The following is a 14,499-nucleotide window of genomic DNA, read 5'->3' on the forward strand; positions in this document are numbered from 1 at the left end:
GAAAACCAAAAATCCCATCAGGCCTTGCAAATCACAACTGAGTGGAACATTTGGCTTGAATTCAAATTCTGGTTTCCCATTGGATGGGACCCACGGGAGCTCAGGCGAATCCCCATGACATCATTAAAGTTATAAGAATCAACATGCCCCACTCCACCTCGCCTTTCCACTGCAGCATGAAGTTGCTACAGGAGGTGTATCATTCCCAATCAAACATTTGTGCCTTAATTAGCCAAGGCATCGGTCCATTAACTCGCTGAACGAGTACACTATGTTTGCGTTTAGATCTGCTACAACATGTTTGGAGTCTGAAATAAACTGGCCGTTTGTGTATCCGGTTCTTTCACTTTACCTTCAGGAAGAAGGCACAGATTAATCGTTTTCTTCAAAAAAGAGAAGAATAACTTCTACACCCTCTTTCATCTAAGTCGACTCTCAGCTGTTTCCTCCACTGCCTGCAACCTGCTCAACGTCACCATCTGAGCTTAAAGAACTCGTACTGGACGGACACACATGTTAACTGCTCCTGAAGTGACCTCAGGTAAGAGTCTACGATCTGGACAGAGACAGTTCAAGCTACTGTGTCAGTACAAGCTTCACCGTTTTATAAGCTTTACTGTACTGTTGTGAAATTAACGGACCACCGAATCTTGTTGTTGCTGTGTGAGACACCTCAATTACTGTATTTACTGCTTGTTTCTGTGCTCTTAACACCTTAACACACAGGCTTTGTTTTTGTGTTTTTGGTGTTAATTTTCTGCCACAGGAGTCAGGCCGGTAAGCTGCACTTAATCAGTTAAAAGACCAGAGCCACAGCTGATGAACTGAGCTGAGTTTGCACGCTGGGTTTCTGTGTGATAGAGACAGTCATTGTGTCTTTCTGCTGTAATAAAGATCTCTTTGTGCTTCCCTTTGAGTGCCTCTCCCTCTCCATTGTGCTTCTCATATCTTTGTCAAGCCTCACAGTCTTGAACTACGCACAATGTAACCACTGACACAGTCACGTCTACCTAGATAGATGTTGATTAAAGGATTATTGATTGTTGATCATTATTCCTATAGTTAAATAAACACGATTGCACATTTAACGAGCAGTTGTCTGTGATTATTTGCACATATGTGTTGTGGTACCAGCTGCTTGACAGGGTCAGTACTTGGATTCAACCCGTCACTGTTATTATATATATATTTTTAAACATTGGCTTTTTAAGTGAACAACCCCTTTTGAGACTATATCCACAGCTGGTTATTGGTCCCTGATCTCAAAGTGGTGTCCCGCTATTATCATTTCATATGAATTATTTTATTGATATTGGTACCAATAACTGTCCCTAACATCTCCTAATAACAAAACCTGCTCCTACCAAATCCAAACACGACTGTGACAGCATGTATTTTTCACCTGGCTAGAGAGACAACCTTAAAGACTAGAATGAGGAGCAGTTTGAATGCATCTTACTAACACTGGCTTCTAAGTTTTGGATTGAGCCATCATATAGCGATGCTTTGTGCTGTATTATGTACTCTCTGTGGCAGGCTACCTGTGCCGATACTGTGCTCATGGTTTTTTTCTCCTATCAACCATTTGTTTCTATCTGTGTCTCTGCTGACTGTCAGTCTGAGTAATGAAAGCACTGCACTACTTCCCAGTGTGAAATGGATCTAAAACGACAGATATAAATTGTGCAGAATGATCACAAACATGGAAACCTTTCAGTCCACAGAGACAATAGAGACCACAGGACAGACAGGGAGGGAGAAGAGGGAGACGAGAGGAACATGTCCCTCTGGTTAAGTTCAGCTATGAAGTCAGGATGATGCTGTTTTGCTAATAAAAGGTGGATAATGGAGTTGCCAGATCGAATTAAACAACTACCCACATCTAGTAAACCATACACTCACATCAAATAAAACCGAGACACGGATCAAATACAACAGAGGTTGTTTTTAATCACCTGATCAAGTTGTGAGTATTATACAAAGTTATGTGACATGTAAGAGAATTGCATTTGACCCACTTATAATCAGAACGATCTGTATTGGTGATTGAGAAGGCTTAATATCAGTTAACCTAATCATTCTGCCTGCCAGCTCTCCTGTCACTCAAACCAAATTGAAACATGCTTGATGAAAGGCAGCATGTCTGCTAAGAGCCAAGTCAATTGTGGAATACACTTGGATAATAATCACATGTGTGTTGATGGATTGTGTGTTACATTCATTTGTGTAGAAGCTGGATGACAGTCTGAGGTTTCCACAGCGAGCAGAGAGGGAAAACATTCCTGGCATCGCTGAGAGTGACAAGGTGTTATATTATTCTTCTTTAATAGTGTCCTGTGGTGTTTTGTATAATATCTGTGGAGTGAAGCGTCAGTATGGATCTGTTGTGGCAATCAAGGACACAGCTGTTGTTAGTGTGGGTATCCGGGGGCCACTCTTATACACGTGTTCCATTGTCCATTCCTGTATTGCATGCAGGTCCAGGTTGATGAAATACCCATATTTGCTAAGCTCTGAGAGTGATGAATCTTGTGTCTTTCCTCTCTTTTTTTAATAAGTTGTGTGCAAATCATGCAGCTAATATTTTACCTGACGCACCAGATGGTTTGTTACACAGAACCATCTGGGAAGTCGTCCATGGAAACTGTTTGGAAGAGGGCAGACACAAATTCTTGGCAGGTGATTGGACTATCACCGTCTATCACAGACTTCAACCAATCAAATCAACAAACTATATGACTCTTGGCAAAGCCAGTCAGGAGAGGAGCAAAAACATCTTTTTCATCAAGAAAAGCCTTCAGTTTCATTGTCTGGAGTCCTTTCAGTTCTGATATAACTGATGCTATAGCAGCATCTACGCTAACCTCTCAGGAGCCACCATTGTTGTTTGGCTTCTCTCACTGTTAGCACACCTGAACCACACCTGGATATTGCTGCCAGTAGGTCCCCTCATAGGATGCCGATTGGTTCAAACCACAAGCTCATAACCTAAAGCATGGCAAGATGGTCTCTTGATCTTGTGAATCCAGTAACATTAAAATAACATTAGTAGATAATTTATTTTCGATATGTAGACAAAAATCAAGCTTGAAAAGGAGAAGAAGAAGGATCAACGTGAGAGGGATGCAGTGCCTGCCAAAAGGGCAAAAGTCTGTGCAAATATCACACCAAATAGGAGGAGGCTTACCCGTACTTAAAGAAGAAGAACGTTGGTCAAAGTCATGCTTTTTGTAAGAACACCAGACTGAAAAGTAACGTATGTCAAAACTGCAGAGTAAGCAACCAAGCAAACCAAGCGCCACGAAGAGACGCAGAAGCATGCTCTACCAGTGACTGCACTCATACTATCTCTCCAATCTATTTCCATAATCAACCAATTGTCTCTCTCACCAGTAGCCTCTCAAAATTAACTGAAGTATAATAAATAAATAACACACATATTTTCGTGTTTTCATTTATATAATGCAGACATTTTCACAGCATTTCACTTTTAACCAGGTATCTGATTCTGACCACCTGACTGCAATCACTGTACTAAGCAGAGTTCCTCTGTTCCTATGGTCCCTTCCATAACTCTTAACCATTTGTCATACAGCCTTGCAGGAGGCATCATTGGACCCAGCAGGTCCACAAAAATCTATTCGTCCATTGGTCCATAAAGCTGTGCCCACCCTATAGCAACCAAATTTTGCTACGAGGCTGAAATTTGCCAGGGTGGTCAAGTGTTTGTGAGGTTCTTTGTGCGTGAATGCATGAACGTGTGGATGCATGCTTCTAGATGTTATATAAATTGAGTTGTACCTATTTTTTACTTACTCACTGGGTTTGCACATAATTTGTGTGGTTTAACACAATTTAATGATCTCTGCTGTTGTTTTTTTCACCGGACTATATTCACTTGAAATAAGGAACCTTAAGGTCCAATAAACAGTTATAGTCTGCTCTTACCTGTTGGAAACTTTCTCTCAAGTGGCTCTGGTCCTCAGGATGGCAGAACTCAAGAATATCTTTGCCCAGCAGGTCCTACAAGACAGTCAGTTAACAGAAATTTATCCTCCTGAAATAAAGGGTCTGTTTAACCAAATTAAAACACAAACAAATAATAAACATATTTCAAACTGAAAACTGCATCCTATGTTAGGGTGATTGAAATGTCTGCAGATTTGTTTTCATCTATTAAACAGAGTGGTAGTCAACACCAGATCTTATATCTGAAAAATATTGACAAAGGTAGTAAGTAGTAGTAGTATTAGTGGCAGTAGTAGATTAACTCTTGAATCAATGATATATCTGAACCCACAAACTCTGGTGATAACAGATGAAGCTGCGCTGTTTTGAAGACATTAAATCTGAATGTCATTTTGTGTTGTAAATTAACCACCATGAGTGGACCACCAACTCAGTATTTCTTTGTTTTCCCCTGATTTTGAAATTAAATGAATCTTTTTAAGATTAAATGCAGATTAGCTAAAGTGAGAAAGTGTTTCAATCTCTGAGTGCAAACCTTTTCCTTAAAGGTGAGAGGCAATTGCAGATGTATAGCAGTTGCTATAATAAAGTCAATACCAGACATCTCATTTAAAAAAAGGTAAATGTGTAGCAGTAAAGACAAACTAGAATTACCACCTTGCGGCTATAGGCCTTCACCAACAAATCAAGTCCATGTCTGTCCAGAAATATAAATACACTGTTATGGTGAAATGGAGATTATCACTTCTTTGACATGTGATTCCAGTGAATAATTTCCAGGTAGAAACATGCTGTCTTCACTTAGAGACTACTCTTACAGGAGCACAGAGGACTGACAGGGAGCTCCATCACATGATGCAACAGCAATCACCTGAAGCTCAACATCAGCAGAACCAATGAGCTCGTGCTGGACTACAATGAATTTCTCCATTGTGAGATGAATAAAATGTTACCTGATCTTATCTAATCTGCAATGCTTCAAATATGGATGTTGCTGCAAAGTGACTTTGAATTTTGTTATAATTAACATATGAATTCTCGAGTTAAGGTCAAATGTGTGTTGTGTGGTCACAGTGACCTTTGACCACCTAATTCTAATCAGTTCATCCTCGAGTTCAAGTCAACATCTGTGTCAAATTTACAGAAATTCCCTCAAGGTATTCCTGAGATACTGCATTCATGAGGCTGGGACAGGCGTGAGGTCACTGTGACCTTTGACCACCAAACTTTAATTAGTTCATTCTTGAGTCCAAGTGAACATTTGTGGCAAATGTGAAGAAATTCCCTCAAGGTGTAACTGAGATATCATGATAATGGGACAGGAACGGCCACAGCTGTTGCCAGCACAGAGGCATAAAAAGGGTCCAGAGGAATATAACAAGTCAAGCCTAAGCTGCTCCTCCAAACAGGATGTATTTATTATGAATGATAACGTAACAGAAATAGAATTCAGCAATTTCTAAGTGGTTTCGTGTTGAGTAAGTCTTCAAAGGCACGAGCTGGCTGGCCACAAGAATGTGTTTGACATACCAGTGCAGGCAACAAGTGTTTTTCATCCAAGTCTGCTTATTTCCACTGTCAACACTGCACCTTATGTGCGTAGCTAATCATGCAAAGTACTACTAGCTCATGGAATTTGCACCTCATGTGGAACATGAGTTCATCTGAGACAGTAGCGTGACTGGGGTATTGCAACAGAGCTTTAGTGATTGACCTTACAGTTAGAGGTCAAAATGATTGATAATTCACACATTATAAGCCTGTGTCAAATGAAGGTCTGCTTCTCTCTGCTGTTGAAGTAAATTTATGACATATCACTTGAAAATAGAAGGCAAAACAACTTACTGTGGATTTAAATACATTGCAAGGACACAACTTTTCCTATGCATGAACCCTAAAAACATATGGCAACCTTCATTATGAATTCTGAATCTTCTGCTAACCTGAGGCTGATAACCAATGACGTTTATGCAGCGCGGGTCGACGAAAGTGATGACGCCATCAGAGTTGTGACGTGACAGGAACTCCGTGGGCACCGACAGGCCGTTCATATCCATGGAGACTGGAGAGCTGGTCACCTGAGGGAGGGCGCACACGTGTTCAGGGTGCACCGTTTAGGAATAGGAACAAAGATATTTATGATGGGAAATAGACAGTTGGAGCACAAATAATAGTAGCCTACATCAGTGTCTTACACAGGAAGTTACTTTGACTTTGTGCCACTGGCATCACAAGTATTATGAGCACTGTTTATTATTAGCACTAACAAAACATTTCTGATTAGTTAACAGTGGAAACCTCAGCATCCATGATAGATTTCTTCTGCTGTGGCTCAGTTCATATTTACCTCAAGTATGAGGGTAGGAAAATAAAATAACTGAACTGAAAAACAATGCATTGATAAAATAAAGAAATGAATGGATGTAAAGACATAAATGAGGATTGAATTCATGTAAGTTATGATTGACTCAAAAAGTGACAAGTTTCCATAGAAAATCTACTTCTCTGCTTGACTTCAGAGACTCAGTTTCTTATGATTTCGACTACATTTACACGTTATCCAGCCATCTCCCTCCTTGAAGCTCAGACGCTCAGGTGGAAGCAGCGTATTTCTCCGAAACATATTAGTTCTGATATAAACATAAAATAAAAGTTTTGTGTTTTATTGACGAATCAAAGTGGTTCAATTTACTGTGTGTACCACACACACCTGCAGTCTTCCGATGGCCACTAGGCAGTATTTTCCAGTCTGACCTGCCTCTGTGTCTTCATCTGGTATAGTCATACCTGAGGGAAAGAAAAACAGAGACAGAGAGAGAGAGAGAGGTGTGAAACACGACATTTCTTATAAAGCATAAGCACTTATTTTTCCATTTGCTACTTGAACTTTGCAGCACTGAGAGGTAATCTATTGGCTGACACGGCCACCGCTCCTCTACAGTGATTTATTAGTTACGTTTTCACCATTAAATCTCCACACCGCAAGACACATTTCAGCCACAAATCTGAACTCATTCAAACAAATACTCAAACTTGCTCCTCTCTGTCTAATACAAATAATTCAGTAAAGCAGGAGGGAGAAACACACAAAAACACAGACAAATCAACTGTATTGTCATGGCACTCCTCTCACTAAGTTTTCACTGCTGTAGTGGCATTGTGTCACTTGGAAGATGGCTACTATACCACCAACACTTATTTAGAAGAAAATAAAACAAAAATAAAGAAGAAAACTGGCAGCAAGTTAAAGGCACAAGAATCTCAAAACAAAGTCTGTTTTTTTGCAGATTAAAAGTGAAATTGCAGTGATGCGTGTATCTTTTGGTGTAACAGCTATTGGAGTGCAAATATAGCGTTTATCTGATTATAGACCCCATTTTCACATGTTTTTGTGTGTTAATGACTAATAGGGGGAACAATTTTTGAAACTAGTCCAGCCAGCAGCCACAAACAGGCTGCAACTGAATCCCTCTGGACGTTTGCACAATGTCAATGTGCATCCACGAAAAGTGTTAGTTTTGTCACTGACAGGCTCAGAGTGTTATTCTAAATGTCTGACAACATCATGGAAATAATCCCTACAAAGACAGACCTTTAGTCAAAGTGTAAGATCCTTTCTGTTTAACCAGAAACAGCTGCTAAGCCACCAGACTCCATTCACAAAAACAGTACATTTATTATTGTAAAAGAAACTTCATTCAAACTCAACAGAAACAAAATAAAACTCAGCAGAACCTTCTTGGTTTGTCATTCACTTTTCCAACAATCACCATTAACTCTAGTTTGGTGTATATAAACCCTTAATTTACCAAACTGGGATAAGAGCGAGAGAGAGGGTGGACACCAGAGGAGCAACAAAACCAGCGTGAAGAGCCGTGATATTTTCATATCTAACTCTCAAATCATTTCAGTGACCACAGAAATTTAAATACTTCAGCCTGAAACAGATTTTCTTAGTGAAAAAAAGAGTTAATTAGTGGATGACAGAAACTAACTGGTCACAGAGTCCCTGCTTTTGTGACTCCTGTCCATGCAGTGCATTCAGGCCAGTTGCCACGGCAGCGCCGCTTTTCTTTCCACAATCAAATATTCATTTTCACAATTGACTGTCTTTGAATGGTTTTTTTTTTTTTTACAATTCCATTACATATCTGAATTCAGAATATGTGCTTACAGCCCTACTGTGCATGGATCCAGGTTTTTTTGGAGTTTGACTCATTTTCCTATCTATAACTATAAATCTATGATTTATAATCTATAACAGCAATTTAACAACCTTCAAAAACCTGGATAATCCCAGAGTAACCAAGGGATATCCACAGTCCATCCAAAGGCCACAGGGTAGATTCTCGTTCAGGTTTACCTTGGTGCTGTTTAACGTGCATTAATCACAGAGCAGACATTTCATTTTGCTGAAATTCCTTCCAGTTAACTATGAAAGTTTGCAATATTCATCTCCTCGAACACAATTCAGCCAGCAGCAGCTGTGCTGGTGCTCAGTGTGCAACATATCTGTGTCCCTCTGTTATCCATCTGTGATTTATGAGTGTGAGTGCGTGTGTCTCGCCTGATGACCGTTTGCCAGCAGCATCATGTCCAGAACATTCCAACGGAGTATTTTTAGTGCGAGGAAGTGAACCATGTGTCAGTGATTTCAAGACACATATGGTGTCCATGTGTGTGTTTGTGTTATACCTGGAAATATTCCAGTGTGACTTCAAAGTTATAAGAGGGGATTTAGTTGTGTTCTACTTGATGTTGTTCAGTTCCGTAACCCCACTTCACCACATCAGCCTTCTTGACACTTGGTTTGAGACCAAAGGGGTGCATTCCAATCCCTGTCTCTGTAAACACTGCACAATGTGTGTGTGAGGCCCTGTGTGTTCTCAGAGCTGGTGTGCTCAGATCCATTGCATAATACATTGATGCTGCTATACTGCTAAGGGTCCTTTAATTACAGTACACAGCAGGTAAGAAGATATCTCAAAGTCAAATGTAATAATAAACAACAGATTCTTGAAGTAGAGATTTTCATGCAGGAAGGTTTCAGATGATAGTACAGAAGGTAAATCTAACTTCCTCATTGTCAGCAACGCCCATGAAAAGACCCAAACCAACAATGTGTTGGTCTGTCTCACAATACTTTGACTTCCTACTCTGTCTGTGTCATGGTTTGAATTTCACTCTGCTCAGTCACTCTTCATTTATTCAGCGTAGTTGTTTGTGCATACATGGTCTAACTCTGCTGTCATTTCAGACCCTGCCAGTCCCGCCTGCCTGCCCCCCCCTGCCAGCAGAATCCCCTCACCTGCTCTCCTGCTCCCCATTCCCTCATTAGCTCCCTGGTATATTAACCAGTATATTTCCACTAGCTCTCTGGCAGATTGTCTTTGTGCGTTGTGCCTAAGCTTTCCAGTGGTTTGATTATTGCCCGCCTGTTTCTTGATCCTGCCCTAGTTTTTTGACCAGCCTGTGTCTTTTAGATTCTGTTACATTCTTTTATACTTTTCATCCTAGTAAAGACTCTTTGCTTTGATATCTGCCTCCTCAGTCATACTTTTGTCTTTGAACTGTGATGATCTGGAACTCTCAGCTCATTGGTGTTTATTGAAGATGGAAATCTTTAAAAGGGATAAAGTTTTAATTAAAAATGTCTCAGTGATTTCCTAAAAGAGCTGGTCACCGTAATTTTTAGCAAATTGTACTCACGCAGGAGGAAATGGTGCATTGGTTTGGGACTATTATCAGCAACAGATTAATCCACATGTGGCGCCATGCTGAGTTATTTCCGGCAGCAGGATGTGTGATCCCAGTTATTGTGGGATTGAGTGAAAATAAATGACAGCGTGTGTGTTTTGGTATTGTAGGAACATGCCATCCAGTGCAACAGTGTGGCTCGTTGATGTGTTCGACAACAACAGAGCTTTGTGGCACAGATGAATGTGATGTATCAGGCCTTTGATACCCACACAATGTTTGTTAGTAGGATCAACTCATTACTTGAATCTTTTTTTCGTGGGATTAACAAAAACATACATAATATCACCAGATTTGTGCTTTAAATGGAGGTCATCACAGACGTTTCAAGGAAAGTGACTTGACTTGAATTTGTGGAATGGGTATATACATATCTTCAGACATTATCACAGTGAAACAGTGTCAGTACTTCAGTTCCTGATCACAACCGCCGGTCATTGTAAAGGAGCAAACTACAAACCTTTTACGGCCAAGTTTCAAACCTACAGGGGGGTGAGTGTGTCATTCTCCAAAGATAGATTTTTGACTCTATATCTCCAGACCTAATTTCAGGGTTTGGATCACAATGTGTGAGCCGAGCCCAGGAGCAATTTTCGCAAAATCCATTCCAGTTTCACTCCATAGCAAATGTGGTGAAAGCTGCCCTGCAGTTACATTCTAGAACATAGCATGATACTTAGGGGCAGCATGAAAGCTGATGGTTAAGGCAGAGGAAAAAACTTGCGGATATGCTGAGCTGTATGACTCCACTTCCTGAGAACAGAGGAAGAGGAACACCTGGAGTTCCTGGTAGGGGAGACACAGTCCACACACAAGCTTGTTGTTACAGCAATCATCTGTACTGTCAGCTGGGAAATTCAAACCAAAAGACAGACTGCAAAAACACTCCTGCAGTCACATTCACAAAGGTATGATATGTTCGCTTTGTGCTGTATCTTAACACGAGCTCGTGGGACAGCTTTAACACTGACTTTCAAAAATGCTGCTCTGAATCTCAAACACCATGGACAGGTCCCAAAACCACACAGGCTGTTGTGGATCTGTGGTCGAGTCCAGGTTCCGATCCAGAGCTGTGCAGAGCCCACAGCTGTCTTAGGTTAGACCAGGCAACACTTATTCTGGGAAGGGACTCATGCAGTGAGGTGAAGCTTGGGTTAAGCAGGGATAGAGACAAGAGCATCAAGTGTGTGTTTGTTTACCTGCAGGGGGCCATGCTTTGATGTAGCCAGTGCAATGCACCACAGAGTACTGAGCCTCTCCTTCTTTTGAGGGTCCAAGGCCATTCCTGTCCATCAAACACACACACAGAGAGAGAGAAGGCAGCATGTTAGGTACTGAGACACAGCTGTGGAAGGACTCAATGACACTACAAGCCTTCTCACACTTAACACTTGTTGGCTGCAACTCTCTCTTCATGTAGTTGCTCATAGGTTAGAAGCACCGTTACATACTGGATGTTAGGGGAGTAACGCAAAGCTTTAATCAGTTTATTTTTTAAAATATCTGTATCTGGGTTATAACAGAAGTCTGCTTTACTTTCTGTGTTAAAATTAAAAAAAAAGTCTTAGAGTGTAAATACAATCTGGGAAACTGTAAAACTGTAATACTGCAAAACGGTATGATGTTAATTTGTGTCTTATTTCTATGTCTGACATCCTGTATGTGAAACATTTTTCTCCAACATTATCTACATTGTTCCCACTCTACTGTAAGCAGTCAGCTTGGATGAAAATGTCAAATTTATCTGACGATTATGCTGGGTTTTTTTTCTAACTTTCTTTTAACATGAAAGGAATCCTCTTGTGCTGATTGTAAAGCTTAACACCAGCTGAAACCTGCAAAGACTGCACTGCATGGCATATAAACAGACAGAGAGAAAAGATCCTGGACTTTTTGATAACTAGAATTAGAAATGAGTGAAGGTGAAGCTGTTTATCAGTATCTCTCCCATCTACACACAAGAAACGTCATCAGCTGGAAATATCCCATATTTTCACAACATAAACTTCATGACAAAAACTGCCAGCGACTGGATGTGAAGACAGAAAGGCAGAAAGGATTTATAGTGAATCACAACCGTGGTTAGAGAAGAGCTTCCTGTACCTGTATCTCTTCCTCATGTTAGACAGACGGTTCAGGGAGATGTGATCCAGAGGAGCACTGCCGCACCTGTGCACAAATACAAAATAAAAACAACAGCATATATTACACTCCAGTGGTACATGCTACCAACAATTTGCATTGACAAAACAAAGTGATTGTTAAATTGTTTTGGTGAATTTTGAAAGCCTACCACAGCTCTCACAAAAAATCCTGCACTGTTCCACTAAGAGAACGTTAGTTCTAGACTTCAGTTGGTCTCCTTTGTTCCATTTCTGCAGGAAAACCAGCATTACCATCTCATTTCCTTTTTCTTTGTGCTGCAACTATGTATCATGCACCATCTCCACATTCCCCACCTAATCTGAGTGGCACACGCTGCAGTGTAGAGGCCAGCTGCAGCTGCCGTGTGGTGTTTGTCTAATGGAACAACACAAACAAGTGTATGAATTTTTGAAAGGATTACTTTTGAGATCCTTTTTTCCCCAAAAGAAGTGAACTGTTCAAAGGCATGATCACATCCGTAAACCTGGCATCCCTAACCTTAATAACTTACTGGCCATTTTTTTTCCAGATAGAGTTTGCAAAGTCAAATTAAAAGAGTAACAATAAATGATTCCACAGAAATACCTTGTGATATCTTAAACATACAGTCTGACTTCAATTACCAAAAAAAAAAACACATTGAAATTTCCCAGTTTGAGAACAGCTGAATTTTGAAAATGATGTTGACTCAGTCTTAGATAGGGTCAATCTGAATTATGCTATTAATTATGCATTTGTTGTCAATGGGAATATGACCCCATACTGTTTCAATACATACAATTCATACCTTGCCTGAGCAGAGTCAGTCAGGCGCAGGTTAAAGCGGGGGTGTCAGACAAAGGTACATTTCGGGGGCTTGATCATGATTACTGCAAAGCTACAGCTACACTACACAAAAAGGCCACATTTCTGTTTTCTACCATCTAAATAAATCGTACGAAGAGTCTGTTTCACCTCAGGTGACAATGATTGATTGACTGACTTACACGTTTGCTTAATAATTTCTGATTAAAAAACATGAAAAAATGAAGAAAGCATCCATTCAGTCACAGTCAGCTGGGGATGTGTGGAATAAAAGTCACAAGTAGATGAGAGCAAGCAAGCGTCTTGTACACAATGTGGTCTGAAATAAGTTAAAGCAAGTTTAAAGATCAGAGAGTCCTGAGAAGAGCACAGAGCACCAACTCTGCCTGCCCCTCCACAACACCCCTCTAATCCACCAGGTGTCACATGGACAGAGTACAGGGACAGCCTGCACAAATGTAACTACAACAGCTGGAACACAGATGAATTATTCATACAAAAATACTGAATGAATAAAGTTTCAAGGCTGCTTTATCATTCTACAGCACAGGGTTTGTACAACGAAATGCAAGCTGCTGTCCCCTAATGCTACACACAAAACTAAAACTATTCTTTATGGTGGGGTGTGGAGGAGCAGTTGAGAAGCCTCACTGCCTGTAAAAGAAGTTGTTCTGTACTCCGGAGATACAGCAGCAGACACTTTTGTAGCGCTTGCCAGAGAGCAGCAGGGTGAACAGACTGTGGTGGGTATTGTCATTTATTATCCTTTGGGCTCTGTGCAGAAACCTCACCAATACCACTGCTAGGTACCAATGATGTTCTGGGCAGTTTTATTCACCCTCTGCAGACCCCTCCTGTCCTGGGCTAAGTACAAACCATGCCAATTGAAGACCTCCTTTTTCCAAAACCAACAATCAGCTCCTTGGTTTTGTTGACTTTGAGCAGTAGGTCGTTCTCTATGTACCACTCGGCAAGATTGTTGCTTTCCTTTATTATTATTAATTACATGATAATTAGGGCTGGAATCATTATTACTAACCGATTATCTCATTAGTTGTTGAGTCTGTCAATCAGTTTCAGCTCTTTATCGTAACAATGTTTATACTGTACATGTTTGTAAAGTAAGTGATCTGCTCCACAGCTTGCCTGATGCGTGAATGACTGCAAATGTCTGACCATGGCAGTCGTTTGTTTTTGAACCACTGGCCTGATTACACATCATCTCTGCTCAGTGTATGGCATGAACCACAAGTCAAACAAGTGACAGACTGGAGTCTGAACACTGCAGGCAGCTATTGCCTCCACTTGAATTTCCTTGTGTGGTATAGTCAGCGGGTGCTCCTCTGCGTGAGGGCCAGCCTTGTGGCTGAACATTACATAAGCCAGCCTGGATCTAATAATCGCCTTCCTGAAATGTTGGTTTGCTGATCATGCTGTATTCCTCTCAGCCTTGTTTATGTACGTGTCACAGAAGTAATTGCGTTTCAGTGTTTGCTTGCAGTCTCTTTCAGTGTCCCAGCAGCATGTTGTTTGCATTATGCAGAGCCTGGAATAGCAACAGAACAGAAGAATATGCCGATCCAACATATTCCTAACAACACGAAACACTGTAGCTCTCGTGCAACTTGCACGCCTTTGTGACAGATCCAAACAGAGCAAGGCCAAAGCAGCCTCTGGTGACTCTACACACTCTGGCATGAACACTACCACAGAGTGCCAGAAGAAAAAAAATGGAAAAGGTGTGTTATTTTGCTAAACTAAACATGGGCTCTTCCAGGCCCTTGAAGCTGTCAAAGCTGCTTTGATGTAGTTTGTACCCAGTGA

The 14,499-nt window shown here is 40.8% G+C and overlaps 1 protein-coding gene across 2 annotated transcripts in view; it reads right to left on the reverse strand.

Moving 5' to 3' along the window:
- Positions 1–14,499, reverse strand: part of arnt2 (aryl-hydrocarbon receptor nuclear translocator 2) — a 65,275-nt gene that overhangs the window by 20,810 nt on the left and 29,966 nt on the right. For both annotated transcript variants that reach the window (XM_041954951.1, XM_041954316.1), the window contains 5 exons: positions 11,830–11,895; positions 10,926–11,011; positions 6,680–6,756; positions 5,913–6,047; positions 3,949–4,023 (listed from right to left, as the gene is read on the reverse strand). In XM_041954951.1, the coding sequence (XP_041810885.1) occupies positions 3,949–4,023; positions 5,913–6,047; positions 6,680–6,756; positions 10,926–11,011; positions 11,830–11,895 (439 nt within the window). The remainder of the gene's footprint in view (positions 1–3,948; positions 4,024–5,912; positions 6,048–6,679; positions 6,757–10,925; positions 11,012–11,829; positions 11,896–14,499) is intronic.

The sequence above is a fragment of the Chelmon rostratus genome, chromosome 1 (genome assembly GCF_017976325.1).
Source record: "Chelmon rostratus isolate fCheRos1 chromosome 1, fCheRos1.pri, whole genome shotgun sequence".
In the NCBI taxonomy this organism is placed as follows: Eukaryota; Metazoa; Chordata; class Actinopteri; order Chaetodontiformes; family Chaetodontidae; genus Chelmon; species Chelmon rostratus.